This window comes from Cupressus sempervirens, chromosome 10 (genome assembly GCF_028749045.1).
Source record: "Cupressus sempervirens isolate cs-2001-9-10 chromosome 10, ASM2874904v1, whole genome shotgun sequence".
Taxonomy (NCBI): domain Eukaryota; kingdom Viridiplantae; phylum Streptophyta; class Pinopsida; order Cupressales; family Cupressaceae; genus Cupressus; species Cupressus sempervirens.
The window spans coordinates 502,391,868-502,405,070 of NC_143127.1; the positions used below are offsets into that span (position 1 = coordinate 502,391,868).

The 13,203-nt window shown below is 34.6% G+C and overlaps 1 protein-coding gene across 1 annotated transcript in view; it reads right to left on the reverse strand.

The window, feature by feature from the left end:
• LOC149534865 (acetyl-coenzyme A synthetase, chloroplastic/glyoxysomal-like) overlaps positions 1-13,203 on the reverse strand; it is a 217,189-nt gene that overhangs the window by 60,991 nt on the left and 142,995 nt on the right. The window contains exon 9 of the mRNA XM_089807220.1: positions 11,977-12,067. Coding sequence (XP_089663346.1) covers positions 11,977-12,067 — 91 coding nt within the window. The remainder of the gene's footprint in view (positions 1-11,976; positions 12,068-13,203) is intronic.

Here is a 13,203-nt window from a genome sequence, read left to right on the forward strand (position 1 = left end):
GAAACAACGAAGAAAGCAAAAAATGATACCCATACAAAGAGAATGGACCTGCCAAAAGTTTCACAAACGGTAATACTAAGGAAACAATATGATAGGAGCCATTTGGAATGGTGAGACTAAGGTTCATACGATGGAAAGGGCAGCGAGAACTCTACACCCTGATTGTTTGGAATACCATTTCCAATTGCAAGTCGCATCAATAATGGGCCTTGTTGATATTACACAGACCTTTCAGAAATGCATTGCCAGGGTTATACATGCAAAGATTCCAATTGAGTGACACATCCACCACATCCATTCTCAATCAATCGACATATATCAAAGTTTCAAACTATTAAATGGGTAGAGATTATCATCAATTCATATAATATTGAGGAAATAATATTGAAGTTGCACCAATAAAGTCTAATAATTGTTGATGCCCATAAAGATGCAATTATAGTATAAGAAAAGGAGCCCGATGAATTGCAAGATTGAAGAAATAAATACATTAGAGTATAATAAACAAATAATAACAAGAACATGTAATTAATGAGGTTAAAGGATTGAAAGGGTTTTACTTATTTCTAAATAATGTGACCCCTGACTTTGAAAAGTCACATCTTCAAACAAATAAAATATAAATATGAAGTAGTCTATTTGAAAAAAGACATATTCAAAAACATTCATATTCATATTCTCAAAAAAGAAGCATTTTATATAATTTTGTATGGAGGGATAACGAGCTTAATATGGCTTTCTAATGTAAATTCTATTATTTTATTTTTATAATGAAATAAAATGTCTTGTTTATTTTTACATGGCATGGAGATTTAAATTGCAGATGAATCCTCCTTTGTAATTATATTTTGGAATTCTGTGTACAATTTAAATGTCGGATAAGTGGACATGGTCATTTAGCATTTTAAATTTGATCATCGCAGATATTGTGAAATATTAAATTGTTTTCGTATCTGTGTCCAGTTTGTCTCCCTACCAGAGGAGTTAAAGTTCAATTTGGACTAATTTAAGATTGCATAAATATTTGATCTATCGCATCTTGATTATTTAATTGTTGACAATATAAGTGCATGAAACATTAGAAAGTTGTACGTGAAAATTCACTGAAGTTGACTCTATTGCCCGGATTAGCAGAGGCATTGGTCTTTCTATTATTGAAGTCAGAAAATCTATATATTCCTCCCTACAAGCATCAAATTCATTATTAAAACCTTATACAATTCATTCAATTCAAACATTCAGTTTCAGTTTCATCGAGTTCAAGGACCTTGCCAGTCAGAGAACTCCAAAGCTTAAATTCGCTTTAGAAAAGCTTTGAACCAAGTGATCAAGTTTGAGGAGAAAATCTACCCGCCTAGGTGTAGCGGAGCCTGAAGTGCAAGGGAATCAAGGTGATTCTCATTCGTTGGCTAGAACTAACTGTGGAATCCTTCTGGAGAAGTGGCAGGCTCTTGGATTTCCAATTTGTGGTGTTTGGAACCAACAACTTCATCCATGAACCGATCTAAGTGTGCAACTCAAGTATCACGAGGAGTCATGTTGACATTTGATGGATTAGGAAAAGTAGAATATTCTTCGAATATATTTTCCAAACTATCATATTGCTCCTCAGGGATGGATGTAGGAACAAAATGGGAAAATCGGCATATGGATGCATTCACTGGAGGAACACAAACTAGAGATAATGGATTTACATCAATGTCGAGAGGAGACATAGAAGTCTCATCAGGTACTGCGACTGATGCAAGATACTAGTTTGGTTAAGAGTTTTAATTTGGAAAATTTGTTAATATATTAATTCACCCCCCCACCCGTTAGTATATTCATGTACTCTTCAGTGAGATTAGGCCTCGTGTTGATTAATCAATTGTCATTAATTTACTTAATGCAATATGAATTGTCTTCATTCCACCTTTCCAAAGCTTTTTGCTTTGAGATATTAGTGACCCATGGAGCAGGTGGAACTTGGAAAATCTTGTCAATAGTCTTAGGATCTAGACTTATGATAGTGTTTCTGTCTTGGTCTCTGATGGTTTTGGATGAATGATCAAAATTCCTAGCACATGCAAACACGAACTCTAGTTCTAGAGCAGCCAAGTGAAAGGTAGAGACCATGTGTATGCTACTCTGCTTAATGTAAATGTCATCTGATACAACAATATCAACCCTTTTCAGAAATTCCTCTATATTCATATGGGAGATATCAATATCTTTTATCTCTTCACAATGCAAGGTAACTTGTGAAGGGGGAATTGAGTTATGGTATTAATCATATTGATACTTCTTTTTCTCTTTTCCTTTGACCGATGCAGCTTCTTCTAACATGGCAATTTTGTGAGCATGAGTAACTATTACATGAAAATTCCACAAGGTTGAGATCATCATCATGAGATAGACCCATAACACACTTTTTGATGCACAAGTACAGATTTTGGATGGATATGAACACGGAATATGGCTGGTAAACTTTATTAGAATATTATAATGTTTCTTTATCATCTTAGTTTTTTGTTTATTAGGCAGTTTATATTTTCGTCTTTAGTTCACGATTGTTTCTTTTAGAAACATCGTCTTTGTAAATCTATATAAGGAGCTCTCATCTCCTTTGTTTAATACAACTACAACAGCATCGATTTACTATAATATGGTATTAGAGTAGGTCGATAGAATTTCATAAAATTTGGCAAACTTTTAAGAAAAATTCGAGCCTCTTTTGATCTGGAATTTTTATAGAAATTTGCTTTCCGATTTTTATTTCTAAAAATTGTTAGAGGTATTTTATGAAACTTTTTTGATTAGCCTTTAAGGATTTTGCTGGAAATCACAAGCCTAGTTAAGGATTTTGATCTCATAATTTTTTGGTTGTGACAAAAGTATCTGTGTTTTAAGGGTTGCATGTTTGTTGCATGTACTTGCATGTACCTGCATGTGTTTGCATGTGCTGGTTTATCATGCAAAGTCTCATGTTTTGCCGCCCTTAAAAAAAAATTGATGGGTTTTCATAATTTTTTCCCTTAAAAAACTTCTAATGGGTTTTCACAATGTTTTCCCTTTAAAAATTTTATGATGGGTTTTCACAATATTTTATCCTTAAAAAATTTTCTAATGGGTTTTCAAAATTTTTTGCCATTAAAATTTTTTAATGGGCTTTCATTATTTTTCCCTCGAAAAAATTTATGATTCCGTAATTCGCAAAGCTTCATGAGATTCCTTTGTTGGTTCATAATTTTTTCCTCAAAAATTATATATTGAGTTTTACTATTTTTTTCCTCAAAAAAGAAGTTTTGTATTCTATTCATAGTTATGGGACTCGGACTCGCCTTTGACTCAAAAAGTTAAAATCCGACTCAGACTTAGACTCGATGATCGGACTCGGCAATGACTCAAAAAATTGAAAAACCCATGAAATTCAAAGATTTTTAAGGATTTTAAGATTGTTTCATGCATCTTTTAGTCAACTAACATCAAATACACAATAATTGAGATAGATAGAAGCTACTTAATACACATACACAATTTTGCATAGATCACATAAGTATAAAAGCGAATTTCTGAAGGAAAAAAACTGAATAACACAATATAAAGTTATAAACTATAAAGTATAAACTTAAAGTAATAAACATAGTGTCACTCCAGTGTCAAAGACTCAAATGTCTACAATATTCATGGATTACAAAATCCATGGTATCAAAAGTTCAAAACATATATCAAAATAATAACTAGAAGACTAAGGCTCATAGTAGTCTATGTCCTCCTACGAGTGCGCCTAAGATAAGTCATGGAAGACTGTAGAGCCATCCTCTCTCCCTGTGTCTAAGGCTGAGGCTGAACCTCATCCTCATCATCATCCTCACCCACATAATCCTCATCATTAGACTCGGATCCATCACTCCTAGCCTCGGGGTCCTGTACTCTGTCTCCTTGCGCTCTACCCTCCTTGACTGCCATCGCTACTGCCTCAGCGTCCCGATCCATCTAATCTACCCACTCCACATCTTCATCACTGAAGATAGGATCAGCCATCTCTGTGTTCCACTCTGCATCATACAATCGGTGATGTATTAGTGCCAAGGATCCGTCTATGGTGAAGGCGAAGGTTGTAGTGAACAAAGACAAGATCATTCAATTTTTTCACTGACATACTATTGCGCTTCTTCGAGTGTATGTGCTCAAATAGACTCCAATTATATTTGCATCCTGATGCCCTAGATGGCTAGCTCAAGATGCAAATCGCAATCCTCTCTAAATTTGACACCTTTGTGCCAAACATCTCCCACCATGCATCTAAAACAAGAAAATTTTGAATCATATCAATAAATTTGAATTTATCAAATTAAAACGGTAATAGAATTAGAAATTAGGATGTAGAATCAAAGATTTTAACCAGGCCTCAATTTTGTCCTATTTTTCTTGCACAACTCTCGTGCAAATAAGTCCCCTTGAGCTTTCTTAAACAACTCAATCTCATGGACTACAATTCTTCCAAGTTCCAACTATCAAATAAGGTGACATTCTCTCTACAACATTATAAAAGCCGCTCCACACCTCATCATTAGCCTTGAAATGTGGGCTGAATTGGTATGTTGGATTAAGGAAGTAGGTCATTGCGTGTATAGGCTTGTGAAGTAAATTGTGCCAACATCTATCAATGACATCTCATATAGGCCCATACCTATCTCTATTCCCTACAAAAAAAGCGAATGGCCTCCTTCACCCTATCCATGCCCTCATAAATGTAGCCCATGATTCGTAGGAGAACAACAAGCGGCTTTACAAACTGCAATCATTATGAAAGTTGGAAGAGAAATAATCAGTTTTAGGTTTTTAAAGATGAACAATAATTTATAACATAATTTCATAAACAAAATAAAGTTGAAATGAGGACAAAAAGAAAAATTACCGTCACAATATCAGCAATCGGTGTCCAAAAAGAAGCCTCATCAAAAACATGATCAGCTGCATCAATCCTCACAGTGGTCTTTGCATATGATGATGCAATCCACTCCTCACTAACAAACATGCATGTCAAACCTCCCTTTGAATCAAACAAAGATTTCAATGTGAGAAAATTGGTTGCAAATCTAGTGACCCATGGATGAGACAGCTCTTTTTGCTCATTGTGTTTCCTCATGAGGTTGAGGACCCATGTATGATTATATATGAATTTACATACACTCCTTCCTTGCTCTATAATTCTTTTTATCCAAAGGAGTTTACCAAGATCCTCTAACATGAGGTCAATGCAATGAGCAACACAAGGGGTCCAAAATATGTGAGGGTGTCTCTCCATAAGAAGCTTTCTTGCAACAACATAATTTGCTGCATTATTTATAACTATCTGCACCACATTCTCCTCACCCATGTCCTTTCTCACTTCATCCATTACCTCACAAAGATATTCAACATTCTTTGTTTTTTCTAAGGCAACAATTGATTTCAAAAAAATCATGGCACTTGAAGAAAAAGAAACAAATTAGTATAATGATTAATGATAAATCATAATTTATAAATTTAATCACTTAAGTACAAGTTCTACTTTTAAATTTTTAATGTCTAAGACTCTAAGTACAATTATGGTTTACCTAATGAGGAGACAAGAAAATTGAGGAGTGTTCTACTCCTTCTATCGGTCCAACCATCAGTCATGATGGTGCAACCCTTCGTCTTCCACACCTCACACTGCTCCTTGATTGCACTTTCTATGTCAGCCACCCTTTGGTTCAAAATAGGGCCTCCTAGCTCATCAACACTAGAGGCTTTCAACCCCGGACCACAAACAGCAATAGCATCAATTCCAATTTGCCAATAAGGAGACATAAAAAAAATTAAATAAAATTTAAAGTTAAACAAATTAGTATATTATAAATAAATTTGAAAACAAAATACAAATTAAAATAAACAAAATAAGCATATTATTGTCTCTTGAAAGTTGAAAGTTGAAACTTTGAAAGCAAAAGAAGACATAAATTTAAATTTAGATAAATAAGTACCTTGTTGCATTGAATGAAATGTTGTTGTAGATGAAGAAGTCTCCAAGTGCCAATTTTGCATAATCACGCTTCTCCTTGTTCCAACCCATGCTCTCAAGCGATGGTTGTACACCTAGAGCCGTGCGTATAACAAATATGGAATCAAGTGTCAATTTTTTCTTACAAATGCGAGACCCAATGGTTGCATTTGTAGAAGCAGTGGTATCCGTAGGTGGAGTAGGGGATAATGGAGAGCGAAAACTAGAAGATCCCTATTGGGTTAATTGTGCCATTTCTTCTTGTTACTTCTTTTTCAATTCATTTTTCTCCATTTTTCCTCTAGAAGAGTTTGCATATCTCGCATAACATCTTGGGGTACATCTTTGCATTTCTTAGCATCACGTCTAGGTATATGTGCTAGGTGATACTTCCCCTATTATATACTACACCGCAATGCCAACATGTAACAACTCCCTTTTTGTGCCCCCGAATGCATGTTTCCAAGCCCTATCCCTTGCTATTGCACTTGGGTCTGCATTAGGGTTAAATGCAACCCTAGTTCCACTTCCCTCACCTTGAAGCATTATGTCAAATTTCAATGTGTTTGCACTAGCCTTTTGCAATATGAATATATTATAAATAGAAAAAATGTTAGCATCAAATCAGATTTTTAAACTTTAAGGCTTTCTTACTTTGTCATCAAAATAAATTAGAATAAATCTAGACTCTAAATAGTAAATAGTAGAAGCAGAGACCAAACAAATGTAAATAAAATGAGAAGTAAAAAATATGAATGTAAAAGTTTAAAACATATTAGAAAACAACACAAAGAAATGCAACTTGTTACTTACCTCTTCAAATTTGCACAAAGTCAAACAATGGAAATGCAAGTTTGTAGAAACCTCCTCCAAATGCTCCCTTAAGCTCCTTTCAATGCTTAAGTGCAAACTACAAAGTTGCACAAACCTTCAGCAATCGATTTAGGAGAGCCAACTTGTTTGCTGATTTCTCTCTCAAAACCCCAATATTCTTCTTTAACTCTTTCCTCTCTCTTGTGAGCATAAGCAAATGGTGGAATGACCTTTTTAGGTCAATTAGATGTTATAACAACCAAAAAAGGCAACTTAAAATAAAGATTTTTAAATTTTTTTCACTTTTCATGTGTTGGCCGCCGACGAGAGTCCTGGGCTTGGGACTCAGCGAGTTCGAGTGGACTCTGCCAAGACTCGACCGAGTCCGAGTCTAGTAGCAATTTGCCTCGGAAATGGTGACTCTGGCTTGGACTTGCAGAGTCCTGGTCAGATTTGCCGAGTCTCATTACACTGATTCTATTATCTATGTCTCAGATTCTGTTTGGTTTTGATTGATTTTTCACCTCAAAAATCATTAATGGTTTTATCGATTTTTCTCCTAAAAAATCATGGCTTTTTGCAGTCCATTTTGAGGCATCGTGCTCATCTACAAAGTTTGGAGGGTTTGTCGATTCTTCCTCAACATCATGCTAGTTATTCTTAGTGTTTGTCTATTTCTAGGGAAGAGCATCTTCATTATCCAACATCAGGTTGGATGTTTTGTAATGGTTTTTGATCAAATGTTTTGCTGATTTTGGGAGGGTTTGTGATATAGACTCTTCTGTGGCAGAGTCAATGGCGGGCTCTTGTCTCATTTTGCAAACCATTCTAAAGAAGGGGGCACACTTTTCTTTTCTCTTTTTTGGACAGATTTTGGCTTCTTGGTTATTAACATTTTGCAAATATAGGGAATGTTTTTTAGAATTTGTGACCAAAAGACAATAGTTAGATAATAACCATTCTCTATATTAGAATATTATAATGTTTCTTTAATAGTCACCCTAGTTAGTCTTTAGTTTATTAGGTAGTTTCTATTTCCTTCTTTAGTTTACGATTGTTTGTTTTAGAAACATCATCTTTGTAAATCTATATAAGGAGCTTTCATCTTCTTTGTTTAATACAACAATTACAACATCGATTTATCATAACAAACTTTAGGCCAGTGAAGAGATGAATGGTTTTGGACTAGAATAGCTCTTTGTATGGTGAGAAAAACCAAAAAAAGGATTTTCAAGAGGTATTGCATATGAGCACAAGTTTTAGGATGGAGGAATGTAGGAAAACCGAATGGTATGGCATCTACTTATAAATGGATGTTTAAATTACCGCTACAAGTGAACTGGTAAACAACTTAGAACTACCAATAAATAATTCAATTCTCGTGGCAGCCATGGAATAAGTATGGAAAGGGAACATGAAATGTACGAAGGTGGGTTTTTGGAATGCATTTACACGATGGAACAAATAGCTTGCTTTTCTTGCAAACTTCATTCATAGAATGGGGTTTTTAATCTCAACTACATATGCAAGCAAGATGAAGTACTTGTATATGCAACTTAGAAAAATTGAGACGAAGGAAAGAAGGATTGACACATAAACAAGACATGCAAATATAACCTTAAATAAACATGAAGGTTATATAGATAATGAATCTTGACTCAATCCTCTTGAAATGAATGCCCATTTGAGTCAAGATGAGTTGCTTGACAAGTGTGCAAGATTGAGAAATAAAAAGTACAAATTTAGCAAGCATTTTGATTTATTTAAACTTGCAAATAGTTTGATGATCCCATGCAAAGGCAACCAAATATGGTATCTAGACAATCAAATGCGATTTGTAGATGATGATGAACAAGCTGGAACAAATGTTTTTGGCGCTACATCTCCTATTTGATCTAGAAGGCACAAATCCATCCTCTATGAGCCATTAGGTGGGCTGTTTTGAAGAAAACACAGGTATTTTGGAGCATCTATATGCATCCAAAATCGCCACCCAGCCTCGAAGAGTGAAAATACAGCTTATGAAAGACCAAAATGCCTTATTTCACCTTCATTGTATATGCATTTGCATATAAAATTGACGCCTTTGGGCATTTTTCAATGAAACACAGCTTTTAGAAAAAAACACGTGTATTCTCTCCTAAAATCGTTACCCAACACCATTTGATAAAACACTGTAGTCGGAATAAATAAATGTTATGTTAGTACTTGTTATTGTTAGTCAGGTTGGGTAGTTAGGTGGTAAGGAAATGCGTCGGTTGGTTTCCAACTAACTAGCTCTTTATAAATATGTGGAACATTGTACATGTATGATTTTGGTATCAATAAAATAAACTATTTCCTTGCCTACTGGTACACCTACTGGTGTCATGGTATGAATGGTATGTTCTATATTTCAATTTTGTATATCATTTGGATTAATCTGTATATTTATAAGAAAGGGTAATATTCATGTTTGCATTTTTGGCGCCGTTGCCGGGGAACGAATCCGGGTCACCTGCGTGACAAGCGGGAATACTCACTACTACTTAGGCCAATGTAGGGCTTTTGAATGGCAAAAACATGTGTATTTTGGTGAAAAAACAAGCCTTTTGGTCCAAAACACACATGTATTTGGGCTGAAAATTGCCACCATGGAGTCTTTAATAACTTAAGTCAATATGACATGCTTTTGGAGGCACTTTGCATATGCAAACATACTTTTTGGACCCTCTTATATATGTTTAATATATGCAAGTTTATAATAACGTGCTTTGGATCACTTTGCATATGCTTTATGTACAACATATTTATTTGCATTTAAAACCCCCACTTTATGACTTGGTACTTAAAATATATTGATAGTAGAGTTTAAAAGATAACTTGCATATGTGATGGCATGCAATGTTGAATAAAAACCCCACTTAATTGCATGCAGAGTATCTCATGTTATTAAATTTACATGTAACTATAGTTTTGATGAAAAGACGTGCAAAGGGATTGGAAAAGCCCACCATTACATTAGTAAATCATTAAAACTATATATAAAACTTCTCAGAATGATGTGAAATTCTTAAATGAGCTTCTAAACCCACTTTACATGTAACTAACATTTTTATATGATGCAATTACCAATACAAACCCACTTTTAAAGGATTTTTAATAAAGGTGTGTAATCAGGTCATAGGACCCCACTTACAACATGCTTACTTCCTTAATAACATGAGCTAAGCAATTATGTTTGAGGCATAAGATAGATCAAATGAGTGGAACTTCAAGAGCTACAATCCTAGGGTTTAAAAAAAGAAGACTAAAAACAAAACACAAAACTAAGAAAAATGAAGAGAAAGACTTGAAGATTACCAAAAATCAAGTGTCACTAGTCAAAGAAGAAAAACTCGTCCTACCAAGCAATAAGATGATTAACTTGATGGAAACCCTCAAAAAGGATACATGAAAAGTTTAAAATAAAGGATGGCAAATAGCTTTTATGACAAATTATCCAATACATCAAAAACATAGAGGATACATCTATGAATCCATGAGAAAATAGCTTGGGTTGCCCCAATTTTGCAATATCAACATTGAGGACAACACCTCCTGGCAAATTCTACCTCAAACTAGGTGTACTATGACACTAGGTGCCCTAGTCATAGGACACTAGTTCCTATTGACAATGTCCCTACTAACTGTTTGTAAAACTTCATGGGAAGTTATGTCTTCGAGTCCAAAGCACAGTGGTTTCTTCAAACTTGATTTGAGACCTAAAATGGAACCTTCAAAAGAGACAAATGTTGTGGCTATATAGGGGTTTGCCTCAATCAAGCCCTCATTTTGGTGATCTCCACCTCCATAGATAGCCAAGTATAAATCTAAAAAATAGTGTGTGCTCTGAATATTAAGCATGTTAAGATTGTAACAAGCCTAAGTGCACAGACTCGAACAAGATTCCTACTCAAGTGTGTAAAAGTGAACAGTAAATGACATGAACAAAGGTGATACATACATACATTAACTCAAGAACAAAATGAATCACATAGATCATAATGAAATTCTACTATGAAGCTTACAAACAGAAACATAAGAATGACAAAAAATCATGGCATACCCCTATGGGAGAGGTGCACACTGCAAACCAGTCATTAATCGGAGTTTATCTTGAAAAACCTCAAATTTTCTTGAAGCCTAAATGATGAATAATACTTGATAAATGTATGATGTTACTGATGTAATTCTCAGATGTATAGACTCAGTTATTGTGGAGGTTTATCTTCATGTATCTGGTACTCCAATTGCCTCTTCATGCATAATAAATCCTTGCCAAATCAGGAAAACTAGCTTGCTTATATATGAGTTTTACACTTTGAGCGTTTAAACAGCCAATTTACAAGAGTCATACCCCAATTTTGAGACCAGATCTAAAAATGCCAAAGCCAACACATTACTCTACTGCAATTTCAGTCAAAAGGCATTGGACTATGCAGCTAGGCCATGAAAAAATTGGCTCAAACTTTTAGGGAAGCAAGATATTGGGGTCCTGATATCGAATCTGTAAAGTTAGAGTTGACAACATTAAGCGGGGATTCAAGTGCTTTGAACTTCAAAATAGGGCAGGACCGCATATGAGCTTTAAAATAAATTGGAAAAAAGGGCGCACTAAAAATAAGCGCTGAAAGAGGAGTGCACTAAGATATAAAATACATGACTCATATTCTTGAGCAAAATATTAATTCAGCGCCAAAAATGGCCCCAATAATACTTAGAGGAGCAGAAAGCCAAAATGAATGCTAGGAGAGTGTGAAATTGGACTCACTGATTACAGAAGTACAAGTTACAACACTACAGTTATCATGAAGGAGCTTCTACAGTAAATTTTAAATTGAATTACATTAGTTTATGAGATTTTTAACTTGTGTATTAAATTGTCTCTTTGATGATGGATTTCCATGAGCAGTCATTTTTATTATGACCTTTCTCTCATGTGTATAGGTAATAATTACAATGTAAGTGCAGCAAGAGTGTCGTGAGCACATCTTAGTGCTATTTGGATTAAACCATACTACCAAACGTGAATTTTGTTGGTGATTTAAAAATAAAATTGCAACTGTATGTACAATTAATCAAAAACATAAGGGATAGAAAAATTTCATATGATTGATGTATACAATTACACTTACTCCTTCGAAAACCACAATTGTTGCTCCATTTAGAAGAGGACCGTATGTCACATAGCTATGTCCAGTGATCCATCCACAATCAGCTGTACACCTGCAAGGTAAATCAGCAAAATTACACTATTTTCAGACATGGAATGAATGTTAGTTGATAAGTGAATATAATTTTCCATCTAACTTAAGTGTGGAATTTTTCTACAAAATTATTTTGTAAATTACAGGGAAAAACAGTGCTTAAAGAAATATACACATTTAATCAGAATATTTTTTATCAAGGTAAAAATGAGCAAAGGAAGAACACAGGCATTCTCCTCTAATTGCTTTTTTTTTTTCTAGATTAAATATTTATATATTTTTCTTATATACATGTATATTTTCCATTCTATCCCCAAGGGCTACATGCAACAATCATTTACGAAAAACCAGCAAAGCCCATTTAAGCAGGTTCTTTTACCAGCCATATTACAAAACTTACAGAAAGCACATTGTGCCTTCACATTGTACAATGACAATTCTTAGAAGCAACACAAAGAACCAACCAAGCCCTAAAATCACAAAACAAAGAAACAAATCCTAATAGGTAAAATGTCCCACAAGTCTGCCAAAGAGCCTAGTTATTTCTATAAGAGATGTAGTTGCCATTCATGATGTTAGCAATCAAAGTTGCTTCCCTCATGTACCATGAGCACAATTTGAATTTTATGTCCGAAGAAAGTCAACTTAGAACGAAAGATATACAACTTATAGGTAGAAGACACCTATGGAACAGTGCCTGATAAAGGGTTGCTTATCCTTCTTCTCTAGGCCATCCTAAGAAAAGGGTAAGGGGTGTTCACTTCATAGGATAAGTAAAGAGAAATGTTTGGGCACAACTGATCTTGGGAGTGAGCCCTATTCAACGCACTACAAACCCTAATAGTTTGTCACTAAGCTTCAGTGTGCTGGTTTACCATAATCAAGACCTAAAATCTCATTTTAATCAAAAAGGAAGCTTGTGTATGAGAAACAAAGCATTTTATACATGACTGCAAAAATAACAGCAAAGCATCTCCCTCTCTAAAGAATTCAGTTAGATAGTTCTCAAAGATGCAGTATTTCTAAAGCAATAAGTAATACAGGGCTGCTAGGATACCCAGTGCTAAATAGATTCTAAATGATTTAATTGTTCGTTTTTATGTGTATATTGTAGATTAATGCCTCGATCTTGTAAGAGTGAGTTGAATCTTTAAA